General features: G+C 43.1%; 1 protein-coding gene across 2 annotated transcripts in view; it reads left to right on the forward strand.

Annotated features, from left to right (window-relative positions):
* LOC144826880 (A.superbus venom factor 1-like) overlaps positions 1-19239 on the forward strand; it is a 1649148-nt gene that overhangs the window by 1374362 nt on the left and 255547 nt on the right. For both annotated transcript variants that reach the window (XM_078685340.1, XM_078685347.1), the window contains 3 exons: positions 12658-12745; positions 13227-13316; positions 13417-13522. In XM_078685340.1, the coding sequence (XP_078541466.1) occupies positions 12658-12745; positions 13227-13316; positions 13417-13522 (284 nt within the window). The remainder of the gene's footprint in view (positions 1-12657; positions 12746-13226; positions 13317-13416; positions 13523-19239) is intronic.

A 19239-nucleotide genomic window follows, 5' to 3' on the forward strand; every position in this document is an offset into this window, starting at 1 on the left:
TACTAAAACCTTCATTCAGACACTTATAGATCCAGTCATTCTTCAATATGTAAAACATATTTAAACTTTACAGAAACACATAATCACTGGATGTTGTCATCAGTGATGTCATCAGTGATGTCACTGACCATGTCATGAATGATGTAATATGTGACATCATCAGCAGTGGATTGCGGGTGCGCGATATATAGTTAGTGCAACTAACTATATATGGAATTTCAATGGTTTTGTGTGAGTAAAATAAGGTTTTTTAAATGCTAATTCCTAACGATATATGGTCTATAACCTATGGTTTTTTCAGTGAATTTTCAAGGTTTTGTAAATGCTAATTCCTAACTATATATGGTCTATAACCTATGGTTTTTTCAGTGAATTTTCAAGGTTTTGTAAATGCTAATTCCTAACTATATATGGTCTATAACCTATGGTTTTTTCAGTGAATATATATATATATATATATATATATATATATATATACCAACTTTACACCAGTGAGGCCTAGATATAAGCAGGATTCAGATGGGCCTCGCGCTGTGTGGGGGAAGGCGGCGCTTTAAGCGAGATGGCAGTGCCTTCCCCTGCAGCAGCAGCTGTCGTCAATTAAGCAGCAAAAGCAGTACGGTGCACCCTTGGACCACGAGTCCCACCAGGATGTTAATTCAATTCAGACGGGAGTCCTTTCACTGTCAGCACGGCAGCGAGTACACGAAAAGGATCCCCAGGTCCCCAAGCAGAATTCAAATGTGGATTATAATTGTCTGGAATTTTGTGGCTCCTGCCACCATGGCTGGCAGCGTTGATAAAGGGCAGTCATAGGCAGCTTCCTGGAACTGTACTTCAGTAAATGCCATCCCAGATGCTCCAGTTCGGATATTTTCCCCCCAAAATCAGCTGACATCCATCTTGATCGAACAGTGAGTGAGAGGTATGGGGTATCAGATTGCATGAGTTGGAGGACTCTGAATGTCAGATTATCCTCACTTGTCTCCCCATCCTTCTCTCTCTACCGCATCACATCAAACAGTATCAGTCTAACTGGAGCTCTGTTATGCGACAGTGCATATCACACTGCAAGGTCTTTTCCTTCATGTATGCATGGGAATCAGAGAGACAAGCAGTCGCACTCTCCCTCTTCAATTAAAATGTTGAAACAATATTATTGACAATGATATTCGTGACAACAATATTTTTCCCCCATATTTTTGACATAATATTTGTGGAGCACAATACCAATTGTTGTTAACTTCCCATGTATGCACAGTTGAGGCACCTTTTGTACCCTTTTTATAATGTCAGGTGGGGCTACCATCAGTGACACATTACAGAAAAAGAAGGAGTATCTATCAGATCCCCAGTGCAACCACCTGGGGGGTGAGCTCCAAGGCATCCACAAGGTCCTGGTGTCCCTGCGCTGCACCGCAGTCCAAAGGTTCTGAAGTCGTAGGCAAGTCGTGGGCATTCCGATATCTGTGCAGGAGTGTACACCTGTGATTAAAGCCTCTCAGACATTTATTATCTCTCGTCTGCTCAATTGCAAAGAGCCTGATCCAGGTATAATACGCCCTTTGTAGGGTTTTTCAGTAGTAAATAAGCTTTATTAAATTAAATTAAATAAACGTAATGCCTTCCAAAGTTTGAGCATCCAAAATAAATTGGATTAAAATGTAAGACAAACAAGATAAGTATCATTACAAGCGAATAAAACCTAAAGCAAACCTGTAAATAAAAGGCATTACACCCAATACAAAAATAAGTTATCATGTTAAAAATGAACTCTCATCCTAAAGAATTAAATTAATTGATTCACAAAGAAATTCCTCTACCCACAAATGCCCTAGAAATGTAGTCACAGTCCAAGCATTTAAGGTGGACGGATCAGATCTCAGAATCCTTAGGGCAACTAGATGATTTAGTGTGCCCAGGACCCTGCAGACAGGTTTAAACCATTTTTACCGAGGAATCCTGTGAGCTGGGTATACAACTTATTTACAAGAAGAAAACACACCTATGCACTAATGTATATGTTTATTTACATTTTCACTCCAATATATGCAACAGTAGAGAAAGCATTGGATTGAATTGGGGGGAAATTACTATTCCCACTGCAGTTGGTACAATAGTAAGAAAAGGGTTGGACTCAGGAAGGATAAAAAAACACAATTCCCACTCCAGCCTCTGGAAAAGTAGGGAAAGTGTTGAACTCATGGTTGCAACATTTACTCTTCCCACTCTATTCAGTGCAACAGTAGGGAAAGTATTGAATTGCGGAGGGGTCAAATGTTCTATTACCACTCCAGTCAGTGCAACAGTATGGAAATTGTTGGATTGCGGAGGGGTAAAATATACTCTTCCCACTCCAGTCATTCCAACAATAGGGAAAGCATTGGATTGAGGAGAGGCAACATTTATTTTTCCCACTCCATTCAGTGCAACAGTAGGGAAAGTGTTGGATGGTTGAGGGGTAAAATGTAATAGTCCCACTCCGGTCAGTTCAAGAGTAGGGAAAGTGATGGATTGTGGTGGGGCAAAATATACTGCTCTCACTGCACTCTGGGTAACATTAGAAACACACTAATTCACTTCAAGAAAATAAAATATGTTCAGAACTGTACTAAATAACAAACATTTTTAATATTTAAATATAAATATTCTGTATATAAATAAAACTTTAAAAATTACATATTCATTACAATGTTTAATGCAAATTATACATTTATAAAAATATTGGGCACAATTAACAAACGTAATCTAAGATAAAATCCTAACTTTACCACTTTCTGTATTCACAAAGGGCATTTAGGAGTTGTAAAGTTAGGATTCCTAACTTTACTACTCCTCAATGCCCTTTCATCCTAACTTCAGGACTTTCGGTATTCACGCAGGGCATTTAGGAGCAGTTAAGTTTGGAATCCTAACGTTACTACTCCTAAATGCCCTTTGTGCATACCGAAAGTCGTAAAGTTAGGATTAAAGGGCATTTAGGAGTAGTAAAGTTAGGAATCCTAAGGTCGGAGGTGAGGCTCTTAGCAATTTATTTTGGGGATGTGTGCAAGCATGCTTTAACTGTTTCATGATTTTTTTTTATATTGCACAATGAATTTGTCATTGTTTGAATGAATTTGAAATACCAGAGCCTTTTTTACTGTTGCCTCTTTGCTCAGACAAACTTTGGGCGACATTTTTGTTAGCGGTATAGTAACAGTAGATGTCGGCCTATGTAAGGCAGACTGTTGAGGAACCGTGACTGCCTTCTAAGAATTCCCAGACTGAAGGGGCTAAGGTCTTAGCACTTTATTTTGACAATGTGTGCAAGTATGTTTGAATTGTTTGTTGAAATCATTTTTATGTAGCGGGATGAATTTGTCAGTTTGGTTTAATTTGAGTTTGATGAAAGAGCATAGCCACATAACTGTGAACTTAATTTTTTACTTTTGGGTCCTTTGCTCAGACCGACTTTGGGCACCAATGTTGTTAGTGATCGAGTCACTATAGTTGTTAGCCTATTTAAGGCAGACTTTTGTGCAACTGCGCCTTCCTTCTTTAAATACTCTTGTGATCAAAGCTCTTGGCACTTTATTGGGCAACATGTCCAGGCATGTTTTTAACCATCTCTGTCTGTTCTCCGGAGCTATTCTTGCCCCGGGCTCAGTCTGCCACTGTAGCTGGGGGTCACCCAAGAGATGTAGAAATAGCAGATTAATTGTGCCCATAGGGCCTATGGCTTCTGAGCTATAAACTACGCATCCATCTCCATTGCCATCATGACCACCCCACACCTGGTACAGCCTCTATTTGCCCAGTCCAGGAAACAACAGAGCAGCTTTACTTCAAACTTTTCTCCAGTTCAGATGTGATCTGAGGTCTGGGTGTCAGGGGTGCCACTTGTATGCCATGTTACAAATCTAGGGGGGTGTGGTGAATAACTAGCTGATAGGCTACTAGGTCCTCTCCCATCTGATGATGTCTTTTTGGAAAATTTGGCATCTGGCTATCTTAGAGTGCACTCTTCTACCCACTCCCAACATGGCAGAGCCTTTCCCTTGATCCATGGAGTTCCAACACAGCGATCTGGCTACTTGGGGCTGTACTGACCTCGAAAACCTGGTTTGACAACAGCTTTTCCTTCTGTGCCTGAGATGCCAACCTGTCAGCTAAAATAAAAGAGCAGTCTGTTCCATGTGTGATGATCATTTGCCCATAACAGGCGTCTTGCCTTTTGAAGTTCTCTTTTTGGGCTCACACCTACTCTGTCCACACTGCCCGAAGTAGGGCACACCGGTCTCCTCAGCAGGTCCTTTGTTTTCTATCCAGGGAGTTGTTTACATCTTTCCCCATTAAAGCAGAAGGCTGTCAGTCACACAGACAGCAGCTTGTGAAACAGTAATTGGTCACTGGAAACTTTAGACAACAAACTGACACAATATACAGTTGTCATTTCTAAAATAGCTAAATTAAACTTGAGCAGGAAGTTTAGGTTTAATGTAATGATTTTTTTGACACCTTGAAGTATCATATTTAGAAGTCCCATTTAGGAGTTATCACTTGTTGAAAATTGAGTGACTGGTCGAGGGGAGTAAAACCCTACGCAAATAGCAACCACGAATTCTGTTAGGGTGAAGTCACAAGCAAGACCCAAATTAAGCTATGCTTAACCCTCTTGTAGCTTGGCAAAACACAGTCAGGCTTAACTTAGAGACAACATGCAAAGTATTTATGGAGTACTTCTAAAAGTAATAAAGTGAAAACACAATACACCAATATAGGTGGTTTGAGACCTAAACAACAAAAATCCAATCAGTAGAACCAGAGATATGCAATTCATTTTTTTAAAGTATGTATAGGGCATAAAAGTACAAAGTATCTCTCGCTGTTATCTGGTTGTGTGAGGCAGGGTGAAAGTCATACATTCAGGCCAACTGTGATGGAGTGTGAACCGGATACAGGTTAGTCCCACTGAGTATCTTACCTTCTCAAACCCCATCACAAAAAGGCCAGTTCACAATGGAGGGTGCCGCAAGGAGCAGGTAGAACAGCCTAGAAGGTTTCCGATGTAGCGCGTAGAGCAGGCTGGGCATCACTGACGATTGTTGTTGTAGCACAAAGATTCTGTCGGGCGTGGCAGATGGTTGATACTGACGATTCATGTTGTTAGTCATCGAGGGAAGTTAAGGTTGTAGCGTGAGGTGCGGCACTTGCATTGCGAGGCATCTTGGATGGTCACTGTGGAGCAGAGAGTTGGGTTCACCGAAACTTCATGTTGGCGGGTGATAAGATCTTGGCACAACCAGGCCCGTTCACAGTCGTGAAGTGTCTAAAATGTAGGGTTTCTCTTTTTCTTTGAGGAGAAGCTCTACTGATGCCACAGCAAGGGTCCAGGACCTGAATCTTAAGGGCACCCCGTGCGATTGGGTTCTCATTCCAGCAAAGGCCAGCAGGGCTCAGGTCATTCAGGGCTGGACCTCTGAAGCTTCTTACGTCCCTGTAATTCAGCACAGGAGGTCTGTCAGCTGATTCTTGGAGTCACTTCAGCCTGGGATGAAGGGTGCAGGTCCAGTCTTCCTTCTAAGCAAGCAGCACAGTAGGCAGAAGATCAGCAGATTATTGGGGCAGCAAGGTAGTAGTTCTTCTGGTGGCAAAGCAGCACAGTAGTCCTCCTCCTGTTGTGTCCACAGGTCTGAAGAGTTGTGTCTGAGGGTCCAATACCTATATTTGGTGCCAGCTTTAAAGTAGGAAAAGGTTCTGGAGATTTCCACCCCTGTGTTTGGAATTTCCTTCCTTGGCCTCAGCTTGTCTGGGGTTACAAAAGACTAGTGTCAAACCCTTTGTGAGCATGCTCAGACAGAGCATTTGTGATGTACAATTGTGATAGGTGACAGCTCTTCCCCGTGGTCAAATCAGCGAAGGCTTATCCTGCCACCAATTCCCCCTTTGTCTAACTGTCTGAGAGCAATACAAAAAAGACCAATTGTAAGCTACACCTAGTCATGTGACCCCAGGAGCAGGCTGCAGGCACCAAGTTGCTTGGACAAGAAAATGCTAACTTTCTAAAGATAAGGATTTGACTAGGGCCTGACAGTCCTAGACAGTGTGTGCACTACCTATCGCACTCATGAATGAGTATATCATCAAATGTATACGTCAAACGTAATATAATTTTAAGAACTTTTTGCTCAAGTACTCAACATAAACATGCTGTTTTTTACACGTTATAACTTTCAAAAAATTGCATTTTCAAAATCGTGACTTAAAATCCAGCTTTATCATTAAAGAGGCTTTTAAATTACAATTCTTTAGACACCAAACTTGATTTACCTACCTGCTCCCAATTAAAAGGTATCATTAATTAAAGGTAATAAGGTAACCCAAAGTTATCTTACAGGAGAGGCAGGCTTTGCAGTAGTGAACATAAGAGTTTTTCACTACTAGATCATATAAATGTTAAAAGTACATGTACACATTTATAAATTCACTGCTCTTTAGGCCAATCCTAGGAGTTACTTATAGGTATTAAAAAGGAAGATTTATGCCTGGCAAAAGGTTCATTTTACCAGCTTGATATAGTAGTTTAAACTGAACACACAGGCTGCAATGGCAGGCCTGAAAATTTTTAAAAGGCTTCTTAAGCGGGTGACACAATAAGTGCTGGCTGTAGGAAAACCAGTAGTGTTAAATTTACAGGCCCTAGGTACATGTAGAACCACTTTACCAAGGACTTACAAGTAAATTAAATGTGCCAATTGGCTACTAGACAATTTCTTCTTGTTTTAGGAAGTGAGCACAAGCACTGGTCAGCAGTGCTCAAGTGCACAGACTCCTAAGGCCAATAACAATGAGATCAGCAAAAAATGGAGACGTAACACAAAATGTTTTGGGGAAAACCACCCTAAGATTGACAGGTCTGACAGCACTGTTGAGTTGTCACCCTGCACTCCATACTTGCCTCTGGGCTACTAGTCTCTCTATGCTAAAAACAATAATGCAGCGTTTTTACTGTTCGAAAATGTGAAATTAGCCAAACACATGTCCTTTTTTATTATAATGGACTCTGCCTTTAGGACTCAGTAGACCTGCCTCAAGGGTGATTTATAAATGTTAAAAGGAAAGTTTGGGCTTTGCCATCTGTTTAAATGGCATAGTAGATCTAGCACGTTAAAACTGCTCTGTCAGCCTGCAATGATGGTTGGAAGTCATGCTTTGCTTTGTTGTGGTAGCACAAAAAGTGCTGCAGTCCACGAGTGACTTAAACTAAAAGGCCATAGGCACCCCTGCTACCATATGTAAAGACATTTAAGTAAGTGAACTTATGCCAATTGTGGGTAAACCAATTAGATATACAACTTTCCTTGGCTCAGTAAAACATTTACAGAACAAGACTAAATGCATAGTTGATTGTTCAGAGATTTTGTCACAGGGACACAGTAACAAATTGTGGGACCAATCATTCTTTTCCGTAATTACACTAATCTATGTACATTTCCCAAACTAAATCTAGTTAAAAGAAATCTGTTGAACACTGATAGGTAAGGCTCCATCCCCGGAGTTGTACGTAACAACTGATGTTGCCTCACACTAGTTTAGTAATTTCCCCTACCATTCTGATGGAATCCAGTAAATGGAGGCCCTCTTTTTTAAAAGTCTTTCTAGCAATCTCCAGCATGGAGGTTGGGTTTGAAAAATATTCTGGATGACCCAGATCGTTCATGAAATCATGGACAAATCTAATCCAGGGAATCATTAAAGCCCCCTCCAACCTCAAGGTATCTTGCAGTATTCCCTGTTTAACTTAGTCTGATCTTTACACCAAACTCTGCGCCACAAGAGTATTAACTCTAATTTTGTAAGATCAGCAATATAATGGAGACCCAGCTCCTCATGGCAGACATACGCAGAGGTACTCAGGGGTATAGAAAGAATATACCTTAGAAAAGTGTTTTCAACCGTTTGTAGCGGAATGGTATTTACTAAACCCTACACCCCTGCCCCATAGGTTGCCATTGTAATACATTTGGCTTTATATATTTGCAGGAGTTCCAGGGGTGGTTTCCTGCCTAGTTTTTTGGCAAAAGGTACTAGGGCTGATGTTGATCTAGTAAATGACAATTTTTTTGCAGGAATGGTTTGAACCCATGAATCATGCTAAGCTAATAGAATAAAATCCCTAGGTAGGATATATTTCTGGTTGAAGCTAACTTGTTCCATCTACAAACATTCACCCCCAAACCATACCAGACACTTGTGGAAGCTCCGCTGTACAACGGTCTTAGAATAACAATAATTTGGGGATCAACCCCTATTGCCTCAAGTATGCTTGCCTATCAAGATGGACAAATTCAAACTCTGTTCTATTGTGCCAAGTCCGGCACGAAAGCTATACGGTAAATCTGATAAAATCTGGGTGTCTTCTGCCCAGTCTTGTAGGTGCTCCAAGACAACCCGCCCTGCAAATTTAACCATGGAGTCCAGAAAGGGTGATCGGTCTATAGCACCCTGGATCCTGGCTATCCCCCTTTATAAAGATTAGAATAATTGTTGGTTGTGCCCAGGTCTTAAGAAATGTTGACTTATATGGGCATTAATGACTTGAGTTAAAATAGGCCCCCATAAAGGAACAATACATTTGAACATATCAACTGGAACCTGGTTGTGCCCAGGTCTTAGGTAATGTTGACTTAATACTGGCATTAATGCCTTGTCTGACCCCTCTCCGGATTAGAAAGGCCTGGTGCATTCCCCCCCAAACCATACCGGACACTTGTGGAAGCTCCGCTGTACAACGGTCTTAGAAAAACAATAATTTGAGGATCAACCCCTACTGCCTCAAGGACCTCCCACAGCCTGTTGTGTCTTACAGAATCAAAGGCCGCGGTGAGGTCCACGAAAGCCAAAAAAAGACTGCCTTTTTTTGCTCTAGTATACTTGCCTATCAAGATGGACACATTCAAACTCTGTTCTATGTGCTAAGTCTGGCCCGAAAGCTGTACTGTAAGTCTAATAAAATCTGGGTGTCTTATGCCGAGTCGTGTAGGATCTCCAAGACAACCCGCCCTGCAACTTTAATCATGGAGTCCAGAAGATAGATCGGTCTAAAGCACCCTGGATCCTGGCAATCCCCCTTTTTAAAGATTGGAATAATTGTTGGTTGTGCCCAGGTCTTAAGAAATGTTGACTTATATGGGCATTAATGACTTGAGTTAAAATAGGCCCCCATAAAGGAACAATACATTTGAACATATCAACTGGAACCCCATCGGGTCCAGGGGCTTTATCACCCAAGCTGAGTGCCAGTGCCCTATTCACCTCTTCTAATGTAATTTAGAGATCAACCCGATCACTATTATTTGTGAAGGTATCAGTAATTTGCCACCCCGAGTTTCCTTGATCACTATATACCTTAGAGAGTTTCTTCTGAAATTGCTGAGGGGCCGTTACTGAAAGATATAAAGGGAGTTCCCAGGACCTTCCAGAACGCGGTACTATCTTTCAGCTGGGCCACATAATGAAGGGCCTCCCAAGCTTTGTTTTGTAATATATGCTTCCTCTCTTTAACAGCCCCTCTATATTCTGATCTAGCCTGTCTCATTTTGATTGGGGATCTGGGATGCCTATGCAGTTCTTTTTTTAAGTTAGAATAGGCACTTGTGCATTTCTTATTGAAGCACCCGATGTTTTCAATTGGTTACAATACTGAACCGTCAACAATTTCTTAACCTCCTTAGAGATATCATTAAAGGAGTGCACAATACCAAAGTCAGATGCTGAATCACTCAAACATATATCAAATGCGGACTTACAATTCAATATCACTTTTTTGGTCAATAAATCAGGATCTATCTTTGCCCACCTTAAGGTGTAGCCATTTGTTGTATTCAGTACAATTTTCCCCAGCACTTGAATAGGCAAGTTAGACTTCTTGGGTCTGCAGGTAGGTAGCCTGAGCAGTAGACAAAGGGGGAAATGATCACTTAGACTAATATTCCCTACCCTAAAGGAGAGGGCCATGTTTGCATGGATGTGTGAGACTAGTATAAAATCAATGATGGTTCCGAACCCTCACCCATTGAAAGTGTGTGGCATACAGAATGAGGTGGCCAGTAATCCATTAACATAACCAAGATCTGTTGTAAAAATAATCTCATTAAACAAATCCCCCGCCCTTGTGTGACAAAAATGGGCACTGTTCTCTTCTTCATTGGAAAAACCACATACTCTATGTAATTACACAAAGCACAGTTAAAATCCCCTACCAGCATTACCATTGTGTCTTTAGCATTCCCATTGCATATGGCCTTCAGGGCTTCATTTAGATTCTTTACCACTAATCCAAGATCATCACAGGGAACATTGTTATAGTAGTTTGTCAGTATAATGTGGTGGGTTTCATTTAATGTCAGTTCAATTACATGGAAATAACATTCCCCCGTATAAAAATTAATTTTGTTTAGCGTCAACCTATTAGAAATATAAGTGCAGATACCACCCTTTGGTCTTCCCTCACACCCTTCACTGCTTGGGTGTGAAAGGTCTTAAAACCGTTTATGTGGAGTGGGTCAATTGCCAAAGTTTCCTGAAGACATAAGATATCAGTATTCCCAATAGATTTGACCCAGACTGGGTTCTGTAACTTAGGGGCCGATTAGGATGGCGGTTTTTCCGCATCCTCCGGGCCGGCGGAAGTGTCCGCCGGCCTGGAGGATGCGGAAAAACCGCTGCGCCAAATTAGGATGGCTGGTGGGTCTGGAATTCCGTCCGCCGCTTTTCCGCCGCGGTCGGCTTCCGACCGTGGCGGAAAAGCTATAACATGGCAGGCGGTGTCTATGAGACACCGTCCGCCATATTAGGATGTTCGTGAATACATGCTTTTCCACGGCGGCTTTTCCGCCATGGAAAAGCATACGGATATTCACTTTGGGGGCCCGTTGCGGGCCCCCTGGGTGAATGGGGGGTGCACATGGGGGGTACCTATGGTACCCCCCTGCATTTGCGTGCACAAAGCAGCAGGCACCGTGCGGTGCCGGCCGCTTTGTGCATGTAAATGTAAAACATGCTTTTTTAACATTGCGGCGGGTGCAGCTTGAAGCTGCACCCGCCGCAATGTTAAATATAGAGGATGTGACCGCCACCCTGGCGGTCACATCCTAATCAGCACGGAGGGAACGCCGCAGCCCCTGCGGACGTTCCCTCCTCCTCAAGGGTGGCGGACGGACGCAAGTCCGTCCGCCATCCTAATCGGCCCCTTAGTACGTAACCCTGATATGTTCCATGAAATAACGGAATAGGTAGTGGTAACCGGCAAAAACGTAAGGCTGACAGGAAAGCATTCTCTGCCTCTCATTTTCACACAGTGCTCTTGTTTATATATGAGGGCGCCTATTCAGTTTCATCACTACACTGATGACACATACATCTCTTACATTTAATCACAAAGTGGGTTTAGTTAATCTACGAAACAGAGCCCATGAATCACATGTAGCTTTTTTCTATTTGACAAATGTATTATTTATATAGGGGTGTGTGTGTGTGTTTGGGTGAGTATGTGTATGTGTATATGTGTATACACATATATAGAAAGAGAAAATAGTAAGAAAGAGACTAAAAAGAGAGGATCAAGAGAGGGAGAAAAAAGAGAAGGGGAGATAGAAAAAGATGGAGAGAAAAAAAAGAGTGATAGAGAGAGGGAGATAGAAAACGGGGAGGGAGAAGAAGAGAGAGATAGGTGGAAGAAACATGGGAGTAGAAATGAGAGAGAGTAGAGGAAGAAAGAGAAAAAGATCTGCAAACCTCTTAGACAGTACTCAGTGAAAGGCAAATATGACTTGAGATCAGCAGAGTCCTCAAAGCACAACACACAGGAAACAAAGGGCCACAACAGCTTTCCTGAGAGAACAAACTGTGACCCAGAGAGAAATGATGGCTGAGCAGGTGATTAATGACAGCTGAAAGAAGAAGGCGGGAAGAGAGAAGGTTGAAGCATCAAAAACTTCTATACAAAAGTGAGGCTTGTTTTGACAATATTGAATAATGCCGGGGGTGGCAGGAAAAAGAAGCTTCAGAGTAAAGAAGCCGTTTGAGCATTAATATTTACTTGCCTGTTAGAAAAACTCTGTATTGGAGGAAGTGTTACAAATGACAGAGGAAAGTTGGTCTGAGGTAAACTATTTATCTGTAAGTAAGGCCATAAAGCGTTAAGAAATTGTGGAGGTTGGGGAGAAGCACATGAAAGACTCCAATAGAGAGCAGTGTGTTTATAATATCACTTTCCACTTTAGAGCTTTAAATGTTCTCCTTTTGATGATTTATTCAATTTTTGTTCAGATTGTATGTTATACCGCAAACAATTTTTCTTGGATAAAGGGTATCTGAGATGTAATACATTTGGTCTCTGCAGGCTTTCATACTTCCAAACAAAACCATATTTCAGGCATGGAAAATGCTTAATGAAATACTGTTTTGGTGGGAACGCTGCGATAAGAGTTTGCCACTCAGGAGGCCCTTACTTCTGAAGCTACTGAGAACCACGTACACAGCATGTTTATAGTGCCTGCATGTCTAATTTTGAGTTTAAGCAGTAGATTTCTTTTATGTGTTAGTTTAATTTTCCTAGTCTGCTGTGAGTTTGATGTTTTAGTGACTCTTGCGTTCCACATGATCCCTTTTCAGGTATCTTGGAGAAGGCGATTCCACCATGACCATTGTGGACATTTCCATGTTGACTGGATTCTCCCCAGATATTGATGATCTTAGGAGGGTAAGTGTGAAGCCACAAACCTAAAGCGGGTTAAAAGGTATGATGACATACTACAGCACTTTGCAAGTGTCTCCCTTGTGTAGCTCCAATTTCTAATGAAGGAGTATATTGAAGTTCCTCCTCATTACAAGATTACAAGATTGACCTAGCACTAGCTGATGAGGTTGATACATAATCTCAGAGCGCTGTCTCATATCATGATTGGGCAACATGTTTTTGCATTAAAGAAGAGGTGCTACCAAAAGAAGACAGACAGAAAGACATCTCCCAGTTGATGTAGAAAAATGGGCTACCACTTTCAGACACCTACATTTGTCTTTATTTCTGATAAGTGAGTTAGGTGTAAATAATCCACATTGTTTGTTACTTGCTCTATGATTAGAGGTGTTTTGTACAAGAGGGGCTTGAGGCAAGTAATTAGGTGAGTCCAAGAGGGTTTGAACTGTTACATTGTTTGTGATCCTTGCTGTCTTATGTCTAGCTTTCAGAGCCGGTGGACAGATACATTGCCAAGTTTGAAATAAACAACGATCTGTCAGATAAAGGAAACCTAATCATTTATTTGGATAAGGTAAGGATCGCTACACTTGTGTTGAATTGAACACTTTCTTCAGTGGTATTACTTTGTACCTTACCTTCTCTAATATGAGTATCTTCTGTTTTCCCTTTAGGTTTCACACAAGGAAAATTACTGTTTTTCATTTAAAGCCCACCAATATTTCAAAGTTGGTCTGATCCAGCCAGCTGCTGTCACTGTGTATGAATATTATGCACTAGGTAACAAAAATGAAACCTATTTTTACAATATTAGTAAATGTATAGGATGATGGGGGAAAACCACTTTGAATTATAGCAGTCAGCTCCATAGCCTACTGAGCACTCTTAACATTGGGGTCAAACTAAAAGATCTCTATAACTGCTGGCACGTCTATGATTAGACATGGGTTGTCACAGATCTTGGAATGGAAAAGTCAGGAATTTACTCCCAAAGGATGTCATAGATTGTTTACTTTTAGATCCACAACAAATTCCATAGGCAAAAACATTTGTCTCAGAGGAGAAATATCTTCTGCTAAACAACTATGAACATGAGGATGTTTCCTTCCCTTTCCTGCACTAGAGCAACATTTACTTCTACTTTTCATAAACGGAAATCTGTATAAGTGTCTAAGGGGCATATTATCAAGGGGATTTATCTCCGCTTTTTTGACTTTAAAAGCCAGGAAAGCGGAGATAAAATGATCTCCCTATTACCTAGCTGTCGCTAACACCAGTTAGCGACAGCTAGTAGGAGATAGCGACCATCTTGGGCCCCACTTTCCATGTCAGTGATATTTATCACTAATGACATGCAAAGTGGGTGTGCCAAAATGTTAGCGACTGGAAACAGTCGCTAACATCGCTATCTCCTATTACCAACTTTTGGAAATATTCGCACTAAGCGCGAATATCTCCAAAAGCTAACACCTGCCTTGACCCGTTCTTAGCCATGTTATCCAATGGGAGGTGGATAACATGGCTAAGAGCATTAGCTCGGTAATGCATGAATATCGCGGACTTTTCAGCGATATTCATGCATTGCGGCCGTTTTTTATCGCATTTGCGATAAACCTTGGTAATACCAAGGTTTATCTGCGATAAAAATCGCCACAGCTCAGCGGTAAATTTTTGTCTCTAAGCAAGCAATAGCGATAATTATCGCTATTGCTTGGTAATATGCCCCTAAGTTTCTAAAGGCATATGCAAAATGTTTGTGAGCACTCCTAAACTTACCTGTTACTTTACTTCACTAGCATCGTAGGGCTCTTAAGCAAAAAATGTCTTAATGTGGCCCATAGATCATGTGGCGGGTAGAAACATTTAGAAATGTCATACAGGACTGCTGCCGCTTATGTTATGCTGATGTTAACTGTAATTTCATGAAAGTTGGTGTTCTAACATTATAATGTAAACTGCAATGTTTCCCTTTAAAAAAAAAAATAATAAGTGTTTAGCAAAATTAGACAGTAACGTTTAATTATATGCCACCTTTAAAAAGTATTGATATTTTGATAGAATAAATTGTGAAATGCAGACCACTATGTCACAGTCCCTCGGTTATTATCAAAAGGTTTCCTACATTCAAAGGTACACCTAGTTTTACTGTTACCTTCTTCCTTATCCCACATGTGAGAACATCATCCTTTTTAACTGGTCACTTCCATTTTTTTCTGACTGAGACTGGTGATAACTGACTCTTTGATATGATAACCAAGCCCAGGGCGAGTACTCTGCTAAAAAAAGTATATGGTAATTAGGTTTAATTGTAGCTGTGTTCCGGTGTCTGGCTGGGAAGGGTTCATCCCAGGATTCACCTGCCATTGGTGGACCTCAAAAGTAAGGATACAGATTATGCATTCATTCAACTAAATGTAGTCATGTCATCCAAGTTAACGAAAGGACAAGAATTGTTGCGCTCCATTAGAGGGAGAATGCAGAAGCTAGAGACAGAATTAGCGGACCTGGAGCAACAATTGCTTGCAGAGTCTACTCCTGACATACAGGCACAAATAAAAACTAAGATAGATGATTGTAACGACGAAGCCCAAACGGAAGTAGTTCATTTGGGGAAATATGCAACTATGAAAATTTACAGGGATGGGGATAGACCAGGCTCGACATTTGCAGCACTTAGCTGACCAGTTGGGGGGGTCGAGTGAGGTGTTACAACTGTGTGATGAGAATGGTACAATACTAAAGGGGGCTGCATTGATAGTGGACATATTTCGCTCTTATATATGGAGCTCTACACCTCACGCGCATTCGACTCGGATGAGTCGGATGAAGAATATTTATCATACATAGCAATGAAGTGGCTTTCAAATGCACACAGGGAACACTTGATGATGCCATTGCGCCTCACTGAAATAACCGCGGCGTTGAGCACAATTTCAAATCCCAAAGCACTGGGGTCAGATGGGCTCTCTGTAGTGTTTTATAAAGCCTACCAGGATAAGTTGGTACCCCATTTGGTAAATCTATTTGAGGAAATGTCCACAGATGGCGTCATGCCTCCCAGCATGAGAGAGGCTACTCTGATCACTCTGTTCAAGAAAGACAAACCCCCACAAAAAATTCATACCAACCACTTTTGCTGCTTAATATGAATACCAAAATATTTGCCAAATATTAGCGAACAGGCCCAGTCCTTTACTTCCTGTAGTGGGGCTCCTGAGCAGACTGGTTTTGTACCTACTCGGTCACTAATGAATAACCTACGAACTCTCTTTGGTGCAATGGTCAGTGTCGATCTGGAGTCCAATGGCGCCGGAATTTTTCTTGATGCTGAAAAGGCTTTCGACTCCGTCAAGTGGCAATTTCTGAGAGCTGTGCTGAGACGCGTGGGGGTGGGAAGATATTCATTAAGCGGAGGTGGCAGTGTAGGAAGAGCATCTACGATGCTTTGATTACCAGAAATACATGGATAGGACACATGCTGAGCGAAATAAAGCGGGGCGATTACTGGCATGGCTCGCTAACCCATCTAGGTGGGGAAGTGCATTACTGACGATTCATGATCAGGGGGGCGCCCCTTACATAAGCAAGAAGAGATTAGTAACCGATTCAGGGAGTACTATGATGCCCGCCTATACAAAAGCACTGGCAACAGCAAAGTCAGAATTGCAGAATACTTGGCACCCCTCCCGCTCCATACCCTTGAGGCGGAGGAGGCAGAGTTGCTAGGAGCTGCAATCACAGAACGGGAGATTAGGGGGGCAGTCAAAGTTATGGCACGAGGGAAAACTCCGGGTACAGAAGGACTACCACAGGAATTCTATGCCACATACCTGGTGGAGCTGGCACCCAGATTAGTGAACTATATGCAGAAACGTGGGAGAGTGGGAGATTGCCACACACAACGAGGGAAGCGGTAATGATCCCCCTGCTCAAGCCTGACAAGATCCCAACGGAGTGCTCAGCATACCGACCGCTATTGATGCTAAAACTCAATTTAAAAATTCTCAGTAAAATATTGGCCACCAGACTGCTACAACATATGACCTCCTTAGTACATTCCGACCAAGCGGGATTCATCCCTAGCAGAAACACCACCCTGAACATCAGGCGACTGTTCGCAGTGCTACAACAAGGTGCGGAAGAGGCGCTGGAAGGGGCAATCTTCGCTATTGATATCGAGAAAGCATCCGATAGCCTTGAGTGGGAATTTTTATATGCAGTGCTCCTGCGGATGGGGTTGGTGCAGGAGTTCATCCAATGGGTTAAAATACTATATACGGACCCAGTGGCGAGGGTACGCATGGGCCGCACCTTTTCCAAGCAATACAATGTGGAGAAGGGCACAAGGCAAGGGTGTCCCCTCTCCCCCCTACTGTTCGCGCTAGCGATAGAGCCACTGGCGTGTGTGGCACGCTCGGGGACGCCATATGAGGGTATTAGGCTGGCAGAGCAGACACACTACATCGCATTATATGCGGATGATCTCCTGTTATTCCTGAAGGACTCAGATGCAGCATTAGGGGGAGCCCGGGACATGATGGACGAGTTCGGAACACTTTCTGGGCTATGCGTCAACTGGCAGAAGTCACAACTCTTCCCGATGACAAGGGAGGCTCTGCCGCTCGTAGACTTAGGAGACCTACAATGGAAACCACGTTATTTTATATACCTAGGGGTGTGAGTATATCATGACCTCTATGATGTTCAAGAGGGAAATGTAGGGGGGCTCTCCGATCGCTAAAAGGCAGTATGGCGTTCTGGGGGACGTTGCCACTGTCAGTGGCGGGGTGAATATCATTGCTGAAAATGGTGGCGTTGCCCCGATTGCTATATTTGTTTACCACACTGCTAGTGTGGATCCCCAGGGCGTGGTTCCATTCCCTCGACTCTCTTATGGCTACTGTTATTTGGGGACCCAGCAGGCACAGAGTGGCATTGGCTACGTTGAGAAGGGCACAAACAGAGGGAGGACTAGCGGTGCCGGATATGGAGAATTATTATCTGGCGGGACAGCTTCAACACTTCACACCGTGGGTGGCAGGTAGTCTGGATCCGGACAGAAGGAAGCCCCCATTCACCCCGAATAGGGCAGATGTCCTGAGTACAATAATGGGCACCATTAAACAGTGAACAATAAACTCTTCGGAGCACAGGGTATTAAGAAATTGCTGGGTCAGGTGTCTCCAGAAGCCCAAAACCAAACGTCCTTACTCCCCGGAGAAGTCCGTGGCGTTATTGGAGGTGCTACCACATGGGGGTCATTGGAGGGGACTAGAGGAATGCGCACAAGTGGGAGTCACTAATATAGGAGACTTATACGGAGGCGGGGAGCTTCTTACATTTGCGGCCTTCCCAGCAAATTGGGACATTCCACAGGGACACTTTCTATTATATGGGGCAGTCACTGGAGCTATGCGCAGGCACTGGGGTCAGGGGACACTAGAACCCCCTACGCACTCTACATGCGAATACATACGTCTGGCAGGAGGTATCATTAAGGTGGTATTGTGCCTCTATCGAGCCATTCGACAGGACTCCATGGGGCCACTGGGGGGCCTAAAAGATAAATGGGAGGCAGACATTGGGAGTCCTAAAGCCGATAAGGATTGGGAAAATACGCGACTCCGAGCCACCAAGGTATCCCGAAATGCACAATTCCAATTAATTAGTTTTTATACCCTGCATAGGCCCTATATTACACCTGACAGAATTCATCGCTATTTTTATCGGGAGGATGCGAGTTGCCCTCGCTGCCAGGAGATAGGGGCTAGTTACATTCACATTATGTGGAGCTGCCCACAGTTAGAAGGGTACTGGCAAGAAGTGGTCAGGGAGACAGCACGCATCACAGAGAAGGAGATCCCATGCACCCCCAGCCATGTGCTGCTCAACCTATTCTCCCACTCTGCTAAAACCAAGGTCACAGCCAGGTTTCAAGACCTGGCATATATACTAGCAAAACGCGAACTCACCAGCAAGTGGAAGGCCCCGGCAGGTCCAGGGGTAGGCAATTTGAAGCGGGAGCTTGTGAAGTGGGCAAGCTGCGCCCATAGAATTCTGCTTCGGAATGCAAAGAGAGGCATAGGACGACTGGAGAGGGTGCAGGCCGGAGGGGTGTTGGTGGACGACCTGAAGAATGTAGACCAGGAGTCTACACCTAGCACGCCACAGGCTCAGGCCAGTCCTGGTGGCCTAGGCCAAGAAGGAAATGAGAGGGAGGCATGAGCGGGCCATAGCTTCCTAACATCCACGAACATGATGGATTATATGAGTATGTCACACGGCTTAGACGGAAACGAGCGAGACCCAGATCATGCACACAGCGAGAGACATATTGGCGGGTTGGTCGACAGCAGCAAGGGAGGGGCGGCGGGTAGGATAGTAGAAGGGGAACTGTTGGAATGTTATCGTTGTAAGAATCAATTTCAGCTAGACCTGCATAGTGCGACAGACAGTCACATGGCGAGAGGGGATGTGAACAAGAGACCAAGTGCACA

The sequence above is a fragment of the Lissotriton helveticus genome, chromosome 1_1 (assembly GCF_964261635.1).
Source record: "Lissotriton helveticus chromosome 1_1, aLisHel1.1, whole genome shotgun sequence".
NCBI lineage: Eukaryota > Metazoa > Chordata > Amphibia > Caudata > Salamandridae > Lissotriton > Lissotriton helveticus.